The 16,589-nt window shown below is 40.4% G+C and overlaps 1 protein-coding gene across 5 annotated transcripts in view; it reads right to left on the bottom strand.

Moving 5' to 3' along the window:
• Positions 1-385: 385 nt before the first annotated feature.
• AGTPBP1 (ATP/GTP binding carboxypeptidase 1) overlaps positions 386-16,589 on the bottom strand; it is a 68,302-nt gene continuing 52,098 nt past the window's right edge. For 4 of the 5 annotated variants that reach the window (XM_074931736.1, XM_074931739.1, XM_074931737.1 and 1 more), the window contains one exon: positions 386-3,809. In XM_074931736.1, the coding sequence (XP_074787837.1) occupies positions 3,632-3,809 (178 nt within the window). In that variant the 3' untranslated portion in view covers positions 386-3,631. The remainder of the gene's footprint in view (positions 3,810-16,589) is intronic. The other variant, XM_074931742.1, reaches the window with a different exon arrangement.

The raw sequence follows: 16,589 nt of genomic DNA, 5'->3' as shown, positions 1-16,589 counted from the left end.
TAAAACCCTTCTCGTTTAAGAATCAGGATGGTACGGACAGTCATAACCAAAGAATGTTGCATTTGAAACAGCAGATCCTGGTGAAAAGCCATCTCCTGACAGAATCACTGATACAGTTAATTCTCTTCAATTTTATTTTTTTTTAATCCTTCTACCAAAGACACCCTTCTCCTCCAAAATACAGCTTTATTTGCAACAGTAAACATACACAAGGTTCTTATCAGTTAAAAACCTGATGTAATTTAGTAGTAGTATTCTTCATGCCTTTGCACATGCAGCAGAACAATGAATGCCACAATTGGGTCACATAAAGTAAAAAAATTTTGGAAAAATATTTTTCATTGCAAAACATGTCAGTTCTGTAAACAATGGGCTACAACTGCATTCTCTAGTGAATCTTATTCTAAGCAGAGGCAAGAGGCAATAAGAATTAGTAGATGACAGGAGAAGATGAAATATAAATCCCATGCTTGACAGCTTGACTTTAAACATGAAGAATACAGAATCACAGAATAATTACTCAGGCTGGAAGAGAACTCAGGAAGTTACAGTTGTATCTTCTTCTCAGAGCAGGGTAAAAACTGGACTGAGACCAGGCAAAAGATGTTTAAACCTAAATGCACCTTCCCTCTTCAAGCATTTGAACTGGGTATATTGTTAATGTGCTCCCAGTAAAGTGAACTCTTTTTAACTACGTGCATATTGAAAAAGAAAAACTGTGCAACTGGGTAGCTGAACGTGCATACCCTGTACATACTTAACCACTTCTTGTGTACACGTAAAAAAATCCTCTTCATATTAAACCATGCCTATTTTATGGGAATGTGTTTTAAACAAGTGTATAGTTTTTGTGAGCACAGGATGCATTAGTCACTGTGCAAAACTCCTGAACTGTGAACAGACACGGTGTATTTTCATCTAGTACTGTGGCAAAAACACATAATCCTCAGAAGCAAGAAACAAGTGCAACAATTCATACATCATTTTTTCATTTTTAATTTAGTAATTATTGAATGGTTCCAGAGCAGGCAGTACATTGCTTCAAACACAGTCAAGTATCTTTGAAATAATGTTGAAAAATAACCTCTTCACCTCAGTATACATACATCCATATACACACACATACAGAAATTAATTTATAAATCCTGCACATAAGTATTCTTCAGGAAGGAACTCAAAGAACCGTTCCACAAATAATTAGTTTCTGTACTCTGACACACCATAAATTATAATCCATTTTTCTGAAAACAGGGTTTAAGAACACAAAATGCCATGCAGTGCTACTCCGTAGAAAATGAACCAGTAAATATAAATCTATCTACTTACTGCTAGAAGAAAACACAGAACTCCTTAAATAAAAGAAATGACAATTTATCAGAAATGAGAAATATTTATTGTCCTTGACCTAGGCAGGCCCATTATCACATGGGATAAAGCCCTGGAGGGGAGAGGGGCCCCAGAAAGCTAGTTAATATTCAAGGATCATCTCCTCCAAGCTCGGGAGCGATGCATCCTGACAAAGAGAAAGTCAGGTAAGAACACCAGGAACCTGGACGGATGAAGAAGTAGCTCCTGGAGAATCTCAAACACAAAAGGAAGCCTACAGAGGATGGAAGCAAGGACAGGTAGCCTGGGAGGAATACAGAGAAACTGTCCAGCAGCCAGGGATCAGGTTAGGAAGGCCAAAGCCCTGATAGAATTAAATCTGGCCAGGGATGCCAAGGGCAACAAGAAAAGCTTCTATAGGTATACTGGTGATAAAAGGAAGACTAGGGAAAATGCAAGCCCTCTCCGTAAGGAAATGGGGGACCTGGTTACCCGGGATATGGAGAAGGCTGAGGTACTCAATTCCTTTTTTGCCTCAGTCTTCACTGGCAAGTGCTCCAGCCACACTGCCCCATCCACAGAAGGCAAAGACAGGGACTGGAAGAATGAAGAACTGCCCAGCATAGGAGAAGATCAAGTTTGAGACCATCTAAGGAATCTGAAGGTGCACAAGTCCATGGGACATGATGAGATGCATCCATGGGTCCTGAGAAAACTGGTGGATCAAGTGGCTGAGCCATTATCCATCATATCTGAGAAGTCCTGGCAGTCCAGTGAAGTTCCCACTGACCGGAAAAGGGGAAACACAACCTCCATTTTAGAAAGGGAGAAAAGGAAGACCTGTGGAATTACAGGCCAGTCAGTCACACCTCTGTGCCTGGCAAGATCATGGAGCAGATCCTCCTGGGAACTACGCTAGGGCACATGGAAAATAAGGAGGTGAGTGATGACAGTCAATATGGTTTCACTATGGGTAAATCATGCCTGACAAATTTGGTGGCCTTCTGCGATGGGATTACAGTGTTGGTAGATAAGGTAAGAGCAACTGACATCATCTGCCTGGACTCGTGCTAAGCATCTGACACTGTCCCACACAACATCCTTGTCTCTGAATTCGAGACACATGGATTTGATGGATGGACCACTCAGTGGATAAGGAACTGGCTGGATGCTCACGCTCGAGAGTGAGTGGTCAATGGCTCCATGTCCAAGTGGAGACCAGCGACAAGTGCCGTTCCTCAGGGGTCAGTACTGGGACCAGCGCTGTTTAACGTCTTTGTCAGCGACATGGACAGTGGGAAAAGTTTGCCAACAACACCAAGGTGCGTGGTGCACTTGACACACTGGAGGGAAAGGGCCATCCAGAGGGACCCTGACAGGCTTGAGAGGTGAGCCTGTGCAAACCTCATGAAGAGCAACAAGGCCAAGTGCCAAGTCCTGCACATGGGTTGAGGCAATCCCACACACAAATACAGGCCGGGCAGTGAGTGGGTTGAGAGCAGCCCTGCAGAGGAGGACTTGGGGTATTACTGGATGGAAAACTCACTATGAGGAGCCAGCAATGTGTGCTCGCAGCCTAGAAAGCCAACTTATCCCGGGCTGCATCAAGAGAAGTGTGGCCAGCAGGTTCAGGGAGGGGATTCTCCCCCTGTACTCTTGCTCTCGTGAGACCACACTTGGGAGTACTGCATTCAGCTCTGGGCTTCCAACATAAGAAGGACACAGACCTGCTCAAGCAGGTCCAGAGGAGGCCATGAAGATGATCAGGGGGCTGGAACACCTCTCCTATGAGGACAGGCTGAGAGAGTTGGGGTTGTTCACCCCAGAGAAGAGAGAAGGCTTTGCGGAGGCCTTATATTGGCCTTCCAGTACTTAAAGGGGGCTACAGGAAAGATGGGGAGGGACTCTTTATCAGGGAGTGTAGGGGTAGGATGAGGGCGGTAACAGTTTTAAACTGAAAAAGGGGAGATTTAGATTAGATATGAGGAAGAAATTCTTTCCTGTGAGGGTGGTGAGACACTGGCACAGGTTGCCCAGAGAAGCTGTGGCTGCCCCCCCCCAGCAGTGTTCAAGGCCAGGCTGGACGGGGCTTTGAGCAACCTGTTCTAGTGGCAGGTGTCCCTGCCCGTGGCAGGGGGGATGGAAATAGATGATATTTAAGGTCCCTTCCAACCCAAACCATTCTATGATGATTCTATGATTTGTGTTTCCTTAAAGCTTATCCCCTTGGTAGACAAAAGCAAAGAAGTATTTGACTTTAAAAATCCAAGATACTTTATTTCCTATTACTGGCTGCACAGATGGTTCAAGAAAGGAGAATCCTTGTTGAATCTGAGTCTGAAAGTCCATCTTCTTGATTAGTTGCCTCATAATCTCCTGCATTATCAGCTAATTCAATGTCTTGATCATCATTACTCTCTGCGCTGTAATCAACTTCTTCAAGGAATCGAGGCTCATCTTCATCCAACACATAGGTAGTGGGGCTAAAATGAACAAGAAGTTGCATGAATCATGTTAGAAGTTTTACTTGGAACAATACATTCAGACCATGACCTGTGTCTATCCTGACATACAACAATCCAAAAATTACCTCAGGAAAGGAGCAATTTACATGAAATAGTATCAATTTTTTAATTGTACATAAAACAACTGGGAGCCAAACTGTGTTTGTAAGACCTTGAACTAATTAATCATACACAACTCATTATCCAAATGTGTCATGAAAAATTAACTACATGTTATAGATCTACACTAATGGCCTGTAAGAACTCCATGTAATTATAGCAGTATCTGAAGTTGTTGCAGGAAGATACAACTACATGAAGAAGCAGCAGTTGCTATAAGGTATAAACAAAACAGAAAACAGATGAGATTACAAAAGTTCAGTTGGGAAATCTCTGTATTTTATTAAAATACATATTTTACTGAAAAGCACTTTGAGCAATTACACTGTATGCACCAGAGATGACAAAACATGGATTCATGTTTACACCCACAACTAAGTTCCCACATGAATCACTTGACTCCTATCAGGTCTTAACACACTTGGACGCAGTTAAAACTTATAATTTGTATGTTAGGCCTCGCTTAAGGATTTAAGGAACCAAGCCACTGCACACAGAATGGTCTATGCCCTTACTTAACGGCCTCCAAGAACAAAAGGACTAACACCTCTAGTGTCAACTGGAGAAAGCTTAAAATACAACTTTCTGATCCTCTCAACTCCCTAGGGCAGAGAGACGAAAAAAGAAAGAAGTGTTTTCTAGACCCAGTTTTACTAACCTCTCTTGGGACATAAAAAGCTATCTGATTAAAAGCACTAAGTATTCCTAAATATTTCATAAGTAGTTTTATATTCAGTTGAAGTCCTAAGAAGGATTTCTAATGCATTTTACCTAATAATCAAATCATATAGAACTCATACATAATAGAATGTTCTTATTGAGAAAGATCACAGGGTACTTGTAGAAATGTTTGCATATTAATTTTGATGAATTTTGTCTTAAGGCACAAGCCTAGCCTGGCTGTGGCTTTATAATTAAAAGGATTAATCACTGCTTCTTTCTAATGGTCTTTTAGGTCTTTCCTCTAAAGGAACTTAAGCGGACCACCTGAAATCTGCAATGCAATCTCTGTTCATTGTGCTGTGGACAGTTAATTCAAAATTTGGGTGAAGAACAAATGAGAAGAATTACTAGTACTATCTTAGAGAAAAAAGGACAGAAGATCTAAAGAAAATAAATGATCAAAAATTTAATACAGTCATGGTCTCTGGATTTACATTTAAAACCATTTGTATCATGGTTCACTAAACAAGCTTGTACTCATTAAGACATGAAAAAAGGAATGCTCCACAAAACTAAGTACTTTTAAAGATTATTTAAGCTGTAACTAGGACAACAACACACTATGATGGTTAGTGAACTGGGTGTCTAAATCAAAATTGTATCCATTTAGGAGAGACAAAAAATGACGAAAATAACCAGTATCTTTGCTAAAATTACTCTTTCATTTTATCTTATCTTGATTCCAAAGCCTTTGGTTTTATTTTCTCCTTCCCATTCCTGAGAGGAAAGGGATGAGCGAGTGGCTGCGTGGTGCACAGTTGCCCCCTGGGTTCAAACCACAACAATCTGAAAAGTGTAATTATTACTCCACTGCTTTACTGAGGCTGGGTCACAAGAAATGCAGAAACCCACCCAGAGTACTGTGTCCAGCTTTGGGCCCCCAACATAAAAGGACACAGACCTGCTCAAGCAGGTCCAGAGGAGGCCATGAAGATGATCAGGGGGCTGGAGCACCTCTCCTATGAGGACAGGCGGAGAGAGTTGGGGTTGTTCATCCCAGAGAAGAGAGAAGGCTTTGCGGAGGCCTTATATTGGCCTTCCAGTACTTAAAGGGGGCTACAGGAAAGATGGGGAGGGACTCTTTATCAGGGCGTGTAGTGGCTGGATGAGGGCGGTAACAGTTTTAAACTGAAAAAGGGGAGATTTAGATTAGATATAAGGAAGAAACTCTTTCCTGTGAGTGTGGTGAGTCACTGGCACAGGTTGCCCAGAGAAGCTGTGGCTGCCCCCTCCCTGGCAGTGTTCAAGGCCAGGCTGGACGGGGCTTTGAGCAACCTGGTCTGGTGGAAGGTGTCCCTGCCCATGGCAGGGGGGGTGGAAATAGATGGTCTTTAAAGTCCCTTCCAACCCAAACCACTCTATGAAATCAAAGCACCTGAAAAAATTTCTTGCTGTTTAATCAAATTCTGTATTTGCCTCCCTGCCGCTCCCCATCTTCGGCATATCTTGTGACAATATATTTTTAGCTGCCGTCATGCTGATTCTATGGGTTTTAATTTCCTAACTTTTCCCTTGGGCTGTTTCTAATTAACTTGCTCAATAATCCCTCTTCCTCTACCCCTACACCTCCTGCTTTTCCTTTTAAAAATAAACAATTATTTTTCTCAGGTTTATAGAGGTTTATCACACAACTACAGTTCTGTAATGTAAGGGGTACCGTAATCTGTGTATTGTCTTTGAAGTCATGGCAGTTAAAAGATAATACTATCTAAACCCCTGAAATTTTCCAGATTTTACTTAAATAATATTTTATGGGTAAAAAGATGAACTCCTAAATAACCTGATACAATACTGTGGTCTTCATATTTATGAAGAACTTTAAGAATATCCCTTTCATTTAAAAAAGAGTATTTACTACATCACTTGTCACTGAATACACTGAATTTAGGAATGAATACAACTTTTTTCTAAAACATAATAATTTTAAAAACTATAATCATTTACTATTTTTAAAATTTACATTAATGCTCCAAACATATTAAAAAATAAACCTATTCACTAACATGGTATATTTTTTCAAACTAAAATTTGTCCCCTAAAAGATGTGGATGGATTCTTCATTATTCATGAACTCAACTACAGAGAAATTAATCCACAAGCCAGACACAACCATTACCAATTTCAAGCCCATGGAGATCAGCAGTTTTCTGAGACTACAGGGGAACTGTATATATATTTTAAAACTTTGGAAGAAAAAATTAAGAAATATTCCCTGCCAAACTATGGAGAGTTGCAGCTACCTGGGGACTTGGGAAAGGAAGGAGAGAAAAATCCGAAGAACTAATGATTCCTTTTAAAACTGCATGGCTCAGGGAGGGAAAATTTTAGAGGAGAAAGAGAATCAGGAAGTATCACAAAGGAATAATTTCTCCAGACTTTCAATTTCCCTTTAGGGTCTATATTCTCTTTTAGAGATCAGCAATGCTGCTACAGTAGGCAACGTCACACATGCACACATATGTGCTGTCCTCTTCAGGAGCTCTTCAGGTATGTGCTTTTCCCAAGCAGAAAGGATACTTCCTCAAGGGAATTTCCAAGTCTAAAGAGAATAACATGTCCAACTCTTATTTAAGCCATAGAAGCTGGGTATCCAAATCCCATTTAAGTCTTGTTTTAAATATTCCCACTTTTAGAGTTACAGAATTTTACTCCACAGCTTAATGAAGAGTAATCTCAACACCTTTTTTTTTTGCTGTCACCCTGAAATACATTTTGTGAAACTCAAAACTGGATTGAACAGTTGGATTCAATAATCATTGACTGTAGCACACACTAATATTTGCATCATGCTACCAGGAATGGAAGAAAAGCTTGGAAAACAGTATGAAGAATATATAAGTTGTTCATCATACTTTTTTTGTGTGTTTCTATTTTTTTTCCCGACACTACTGGTTTCCTTATTTTGCCCTAGAGAAGACAAACAGTACTCTGATACTACAGTCTACACAGAATTAAAAGCAATCACTTTCCTTTAGGCCACAAGTGGGTGGCCAGAGGAGGATGGGCACTGCCACTAGGACCACCACTAAAATTCTGGGTCTCATCTTTGATAGCTTTTTCTTCCAACCTTCTGAAAGGGAGAGATGGGTCAAAAGTTGCAGCATAAGATACCTGCTTTTTAACTAAGTTGTATTCCTAAGGTACTGGAAGGAAGACTGAGAAAATCTCAAATGCTGCAGGAGAGTAGGAAGGAAAAACCTTTTACTCCCAGGTGAAGAAGAAGTATGCACATGTATGGGCAAAGTTTAAAAGTCATTAAGGGGGAGGGAAATAAAGTAGGACAAATTCAGTTTCCTTCTGGCAGCCTAGAGAGACACCCTTTACAAGAACATCTTGGACACATTCTCACTGCTTATAGCCCTCACTCCTTCCACAGCAGTCTCATGTCTTTTCTCAAGTGTAAGACTAAGTGCTGAAAATGGATTTTGCATCAGAATTTTTCCTTCCCACAGCTCCTTTTGGCAGTATAGTTTTTCTACCACTTTCTACACATGCTGGGTCCCAAAAGCTCAGTCTGCTTCTCTGCTATAATTAAATCAAATTAACAAACAAAAATACACCATATTCTAAAATATAGCAATGAGCCTCAAAACAATCGAAGAAATTAGTAGAATTTCCAAAGAGGTCAAGTTATTGCACAAAGGATAATTCCAGTAAGTCCCAACATTTACAACTGCAGTCATGTGTTTTTGTTTCATTGCATACAGAGCCTATCAAACCTGTCAGCATAACAACTATAATTCTTACTACAAGATCAATATATTTAGTCTAATCTTTTCCATTTGGAACTGGGGGAGAAAACATTGGCAAATGGGTTTGAAATAATTAAAGAAAAATAAAGTGTTTAATTCATCACTTAAAATGTTAAAGTGCACTGCCAGAGGGAAATAAATCTATTGCTTTATTTCTCTTAAGTCAAATATGTTTCAGACATGGTTCAAAATTAACTCATGGAAACTGAGCCTATGTGTAATGAAACACTGGAGGTATATTTTAAAATATTAGCATTTACTTGGTCATTTTAAGTGCAACCAGTAAAATCACAAAAGAACTTGAGAAACCCTCAAAATCATTTGCAAAACATAAAAGCAGTGCTTCTGTGTAGTTTAGACTTGAATGTTTAAACTTGCTTGCTTATCTTCTAAAGCATTAAAATTGCAGTTTTGTAAAAAGTAACACTAGTAACATCCAAAATATAAAGGAAATAACTACAATCTTAGTCATTGCTCTACTCCAAAGTTACAGGGACATTACATCTGTGTAAAAACTATTCTTTTATACTTCTTATTCGTTAATTTTTTACCTGCATTTTCTGTAGGTTGCTTCTCATTCATCTCTAATGGTAAGTTATAAGCCATGAATCATGTCAGTATAAGTATATAAAGTGTAAGAAGTACTTTTATTATAATACAATAATGGCAATGGAAGTCTTGGCATATAAAGCAAGGAATAGTGTGACTATCTTCTGACCCATGACTGCCTCTGAAGAGAAACTGAAATAAGCTTTATAAATTTTATTCAATAGAGGCTCTGACATACTTCCAGCACTCAAGTGAATAAACATTTAATAGATACCTCAGCTGATCGTTATTTTTACTATCTTGTCTACAACTGTACAGAAACACTAAAACTTCAGCGCAGTAGATACAATCGAATCAAAAGACAAATCAACAACATATTTCACAGACTTGGCATACAGGTTTCAAGACATGTTAATAAAAATCTGGTTTTTAAAGCACTAAGAAATAGAAAAAAAAAATCTACTTTATGTTAATTGCAAAGAGAGGGACTTCTGCTGCACAGAAAAGTCGCCAAATCCTTACTGGTCACAGGGGCGGAGAAAGAAAACAAGTAAACTTTTCCTTCAAACAGCAGTGAGGTCTCACACAGCTAGGGTGCTCAACTCCCTGTGTTTCAGTTTTGAGTAGCCAGAAATACCAGCCACAGGCTTCTCTACATTTCATCATCATTGGCCTGGGAAGTTGGAAGAGGAGAGCTCAGGAGTTTGCTAAGCATTATTAGAGGTGTTGCTAGGAACTGGTACTCACTGTATCTATGTAAACTAGTTGTATCGTTCTAGCAAAACATTCTAGAGTGCCTCTCATCCCCCCAAGATCACAAGAAAAAATATCTTTATGGAATCTGAATGAACTGGAATATCTTGAGGTAGTGTCCAGGCTTCTTTTCACTGTACAATGGAAATACAACATAGCCTTGAGAACTTGTTCCACGATCATACAAAAATATTGCTTAAATTAAACCTACACCACCCCCCAAAAAAAGCCTCTGAAAGACCAAGGGAAAATCCATGCTGAACCACAACTTCCTTTGGCTGTTAAAATCCGAATATTCCTCACTGCTTTTTTTTTTAAAAAAAGATCCCATCAATACTTGTCTACTACAACTTTGTCCAGTACTTTTTGAGAGAGTAGAATTCATTAAAACAAGTCTATTATATTTAAATTTATTTAAAATTATATTCAGAATAGAGGAACATGGTGTCTCCATTACCATAAAAGAGCTGTCCTTTAACTACAACTGGTTTTACGGTATGTGCTACAGTTCTGACTATAAGCCAGTCCCTGAAAATAAACATGAGACCTCCCCCTTGAGCATAATCATTGATAAACAATATAGGTTTTTGAACTTTCTGCTGAGGCATGCAGCAAATGCTACCAAAGACAGGAAACTTTGACCCCAAGGATATCTGGCACAATTGTAATATGGGTGTATTTGTTGGAGGGCAGAACAAAATTGCTCTGCGCTAGACAGACTTTTCCAAGTCATCTCTAAGTCTGATGGCCTGTATAGATGGAAACAAAGATCAGACCATCTCTTAATTCCACCTATGGCAGTATTAATCCCTTTAGCAACAAATGAAAGAAGATTTTAGACTGGATATTAGGAAGCATTTCTTTCCAGAAGGGGTTGTTGGGTGTTGGAATGGGCTGCCCAGGGCAGTGGTGGAGTCCCCATCCCTGGAGGGGTTTAAGAGTTGGGTTGACATAGCGCTGAGGGATATGGTGTAGTTGGGAACTGTCAGTGTGAGGTTAATGGTTGGACTGGATGATCTTCAAGGTCCTTTCCAACCAAGATGATTCTGTGATTCTGTGAAGATAATGTGCAAACATAAATGATATAAGGCAGTCTTATTGCTAATAGTGGAGGTACTGTGAACAAAATTATAGTTACTTGCTTATGCAAAAATGGTGCATATACATGGCTTCTATGGCATACAGCACAGCTATCAAAATAAAAAGGAGTCAACCCAGTTATCCAGATAGCAAATTCCTATTATCATGCATAGAGACAGGTCATTCCTGAAGGATACTGGAATTATAATTTAAAAAAAGAATAAAAAAATCTAGCCATGTTCTAGATTTAATAGAGGAACATTTTGCCAGGCTAAGTATTAGGTACTTAAATTATTTTCCATGTCTTTAATTAGAGGTGATTGCTTAGGTAACTTTGCTTAAAAAAATTTGTTTGATTATGCATCAGACAAATCAGTGGCTGTACATAAGGCTGCTGTGGTTACACATAAAGTTTAGATGAGAAAAGCTAGATGAGAAAAGGAACAAACATGAAGGTGGGTTGTTTTGATGTTATGAAATAAAGCAAATCCTGAAGAAAGGGATACAAATAGACACGCATAGTTTGAACTTCCTTTTCCAGATAAAATACTTTATTAATACAGCTAATTATAGAATAACTATTATGTACCAAAATGAATTGCATGTAAAGTATGACTATGCTAGGGGGGAGGAGGAAAACTGTCTCTGACTTAGTTTATATTTTATTGGTGGGAGCAAGGAGCATGAGGACTGTTTTATTAGTGTTTTCAGAAAATCCAGTATAAAAGACTTAGTACTGCAAAAACAGAGTGTAGTTGGCTTGGCACATGTGAGCATGGGATGAAAAATAACATGAGGCTCATCATAAGATTAATATGATTGAGACTGTATGTGGAAATGCTTATAATCCTGTTGTCTGAGAAAGGTAACTGGGAGTCACTAACTTCAAAAACCAGGAAGCTTCAGTCTCCATCCCTAAGGAGCAGGTCATGAAAACCACAAAAGTAATTGTACTGAAATATAAAGTTTTAAATTGGAGAGAGTTCATTGAATAAGTTCATTCAATATTTTGAAACTGAATTTGTATATAGAAAAAGTAATTTAAAAAATATTTTCCCCTAATCATGACATTCGAGTGTTATACAGCTATAGATGGTGAAATGTAATAACCAAACTCTTCTGCACTGAAGAAATTAAGGCAGTGGAAAAGAAATCAGATTCTTTGCATTGCTAGAGTTATGATTTTTATCACATAAGGAACATCGACATAACAAATACTGAACTTTATTGAAGAAGTCTGTTAACTGTTTTTCTTATATCTGATGGCTTTAAATTATTAAATGTAAATCTCCTTTAGTAACACTAAGCTAGGAAAAATATATAGCAAAAAGTGAGAATCACAGAATCATCTACGTTGGAAAAGACCTTGAAGATCATCTAATTCCAACCATTAACCTCACACTGACCATTCTCAACTACACCATATCCCTTAGCACTATGTCAACCCAACTCTTGAACACCTCCAGGGATGGGGACTCCACCACCTCCCTGGGCAGCCCATTCCAACGCCTAACAACCCCTTCTGGAAAGAAATGCTTCCTAACGTCTAGACTAAACCTTCCCTGGCACAGCCTGGGGGCATTACCTCTTGTCCTGTATAATATAATAATAATGTATAGATAATTAACATTAATATTAATTTAATATTAATAATTAATATTGATAATATAATGTGTATATAATCCTGTGTTCTAATTGCCTAAATTAGCACTCGGATTTGAAGCAGCCCACAACACCAGCACTCAGTGTCTTGAGCACAGACATAAAAGACATTTCTCCTTTTTCTCAGAACTACAGACTGTCTGAGGTCGGAAGGGACCTCTGGAGGTCATCTTATCCAACACCCAGCTCAAGCAGGGCACCTACAGCAGGTTGCCAAGGAACGCGTCCAGACAGCTTTTGAATATCTCCAGGGATAAAGACTTCATATCCTCCAAGATAAACTTGTTCCAGTGTTTGGGCACCCTCATAACAAATATTTATATAACCATTATATACATATAATGTTTAAATGGAATTTTCTCTACAGTTTGTGCTTGCTGCATCTTAGCCTGTCACCAGACACCACTGGAAAGAGCCTGGCTCTAGCTTTTTTACAACTTCCCTTCAGTTACTTGTACACCTTAATAAGATGACCCCTGAGCTTTCTCTTCAGACTAACAGTCCCTGCTCTCCCAGTCTTTCCTCCTATGGGAGATGCTTCAGTCCATTCATCATCTTAGGAGCCCCTCACTGGACTCCCTCCAGTATGTCCCTGTTTCTCTTGTACTGGGGAACCCATAGCTGGACACAGTAGTCCACACATGGCTTCAGCAGTGCTGAGGAGAAGGGATGGATCATGTCCATCATGTCATTGACCTGATGGCTACAACCCTCCTATGAAGCCCAGGATACCATTATCCTTTGCAGCCAGGGCACATTGCTGACTCATGTTCAACTTGGTGTCCACTATGATCCTCACAGTCTTTTCTGCAAAGCTGCTTTCCAGATGGTCAGCCCTCATCATGTACTGGTGCATGGGGTGGTGCAACAGTCTGACGAAACCATATTTAGTGTCTCAAACATCTGATAAAGAACTTTGTTAAAGGAGATGGTCTCCATGGACACTCTGGGGTTGTGCAGGTAATGGCAGGAAGGGGACAGGGTCCCACAGAGGTGAGATTGAACTTTTCTGGGGCTGAAATTCCCTATCTTGAGCAAGTCTGTGAAGAGCCAATAGAGAAGCCATTTTCACAATGCATGTGCCAAGAAAGTCAGACAATGCTCATACCTGCAGGGACCGGGGAGTAACTCTACAACAACCCCCAAGCCCACCAACCCATTTCCTGAAGATTCTGCAACTACAAACTACACACGCACTGCAACAAAGAGAATTTGAGAAGCACAGACTGCGCATGATGTCTGATTAGCCCAATGAGTCCAAGTGCCTACCTTGGGGAGGAGTGAAGAATTGTAAAAGGGCATAAATCAAAGCCCTGGGTGGTACACCCATCTGGAACTGGACATCTAGGCTGGCTAGACCAACACTGGAAGCAGGACTGGTGAAATCTTTCTTTTTCGTTTGTCTTCCTCTCTCTTTCTCTCCTGCTCTCTTTTTCTCTCTTTCTCTCCTTTTCTCTATCCCTGTATCTTTGTGTGTAAGGCAAGGCTTGTCGAGGCATGTTGTAAGATGTGCTGCTTGTGAACGTATGTAGTAAGGTTTATAGTTTGCCCCAGCAGGATATACAGTTTACCACTTGTTGCGGAGGTTGAAAGGCTTACTAACAAGGTTTCATACCAGTATCTGTTGTGAGGAAGTAAAAGTTGAGCTTTGTGAATTAAAGAATCCCTGGTGTCATTTTGCCTTAATCTTGACCTGGGAATCAGCAAATCTGAGTCATCATCCTGAGAAACTGGGACATGACAGGTTGTTCCTCCTCAGGTACAGGACTTCACACTTGTTGCTGAACTTCATGAGATTCCCGTTAGCCCACTTCTACAGCCTGTCAAGGTCACTCTGGATCAGGCACTCCTAGTCTGGCATCATTTTGAAACTTGCTGAGTGTACACTCTGTCCCATTGTCCGTGTCATTAACGTAGATGTTAAACAGGAGTGGACCCAGTATTGTGCCCTGGGACACACTGCCAGTTAGTCTTACTGGCTAGATCATTGCTTCTGATCATCACCCTCTGGGCCCAGTTATTCAAACAGTTCTTGGTCCACCTCACTGTCTGCCCATCCAGCCCATACTTCATCAACTTTCCTATAAGGATCTATGGTAGACAGTGTCAAAAACCTTACTGAAGTCAAGGTAGACACTATCCATAAATTCCCCTTGTCTGCCAAGCTGTTCATTTTAGAAGGTTATCAGGTTGGTCAAGCATGATTTTCCTTAGTGAATCCATACTGACTACTCATGATCTCCTCCTTCTTCATGTGGCTAGAAACGCTTTTCAGGATTAGTTGTTTCATGACCTTCCCAGGGATCAAGGTGAAGCTGACCAGCTGTAATGGTTTAGGCCCTGCCAGGACCAGAGAGCACGTTGCTGTTGCCCCTCCCCCACCCGCAGCCGGTCAGGCTGGAAGTGAGGCACAAACCCGGGTTAAAATAAGAAGAAATTTAATACAACAGAGTGATAAAACAATCTGAACAACAACAGTAGCAATGATAACAACAATAAACAGCAATAACAGTAAACAAGACAAACGATATACAGAGAAATACCACTAACTGGTCACGGAAACAGGTTCCTGCCACCAAGCCCACCAAAGAGCAAGGTAAAAAGGTTCCGCCCCTGGACCTGACGCCAGCATGGTATGAATAACCCGGCTGAAGATCCCTTCTGCTGGGGAAACCTAACCCTATCCTAGCTGAACCAGGACACCAGCCTGTAGTTCCCTAGGTCCTTCTTGCTCTTCTTGAAGACAGAAATGACACTTGCTTTCCTCCAGTCTTCAGGCATCTGTCTCAATCACCATGATCATTCAAATATTATTGAGAGTGCCCTTGCAGTGAAATCAGTGAGCTCCTTTAGCACTTGTGAGTGCATCTCATCAGGACCTATGGACTTATGTAAGCCTGGTTTGCTCAAGTATTCTCCAACTTGTACCTATTCCACCAGGGGTAAGTCTTCCTTGCTCTTGACTTTCCCCAGACTCTGGGTCCTTAGATTACTGAAAGTTGGTCTTGCTAGTAAAGGCTAAGGTGAAGAAGGCATTCAGTACCTTCCATGTACTGTGTCAACGGGGCTCCTGCGCCCCATTCAGCCGTGAGCCCATGTCTTCCCTAGTCCTTCTTTTACTACTTACTTACTTATAGAAGCTCTTTTTGTTGCCTTTGACATCCCATGCCAGAGTCAACTCCAGGTAGACTTTATTTTTACTAACCATGTCTCTGCATACTCAGACAGTGCCTCTATATTTCTCCCAGGTTACCTGTCCCTGCTTCCAGCTTCCAAGTATTTCCTTTACATATTTGAACTTTGCCAGGAGCTCCTCATTCATCCATACAGGCTTCCTGGAATTTCTGCTTAAGTTCCTGCTCAGGGGAGTGGACTGCTCTTGAGCTTATGGTCCTTGAATATCCAGCAGCTTTTTTGGGCCTCTCCTCCCTCCAGGGTCTTTTTCCCATGGGACTCTTCCAAGCCAATACCTGAAGAGACCAAAGTGTTCTCTCCTCAAGTCCAAGGTTGTGATCTTTGTCCTGCTCCCTCCTCTTGGGAGCCTGAACTCCATCATCTCATGGCCACTGAAGCCAAGGCTGCCTTCAGTGTTCACATCCCAACCTGCACATCCTTGTTTGTGAGTACCAGATCCAGTAGAACACTTCTCAGCACTTTCTGCTTTTTTCAGCATCTGACATATGAGTCTCTCTCAGTGAGTCTAACTATACTCCAGCAAGGCTTACACACTGGTGGGGATGGGTTACTCCAAAGCCACCTTCTGACTGTATCTCTTCCAGGATTCACTAACTCACCTTTGCCTAAATGCAAAATTTGATATGACAGTAAAAATCCAGCCATTACAAGTATGCTAATGCTGTACTAGTGAGCTAATGATACTGGTGGATCCAGCCATCACTGGAGTGATAGATATTCACACATCACAGCTACTCTTCATACATTTTTAACAACTTCCTTAAGACACTCTTCTATTGTTCTTATCACCTTTCAGCTTATACTTCACTTTTCATTACTATCTATAAATGCTAAGCATGAACACAAGCTCCAGCCTTTCTCAGTACTCCACATTCTGATAACACTTATGTGTTTAAATGCTGGAACTAAACATCATCTCCCCCTT

Source organism: Athene noctua, chromosome Z (genome assembly GCF_965140245.1).
Source record: "Athene noctua chromosome Z, bAthNoc1.hap1.1, whole genome shotgun sequence".
Classification (NCBI taxonomy): Eukaryota; Metazoa; Chordata; class Aves; order Strigiformes; family Strigidae; genus Athene; species Athene noctua.
The sequence above is the reverse complement of the archived record's forward strand: the minus strand, read 5'-3'. Positions and strand labels throughout refer to the sequence as shown.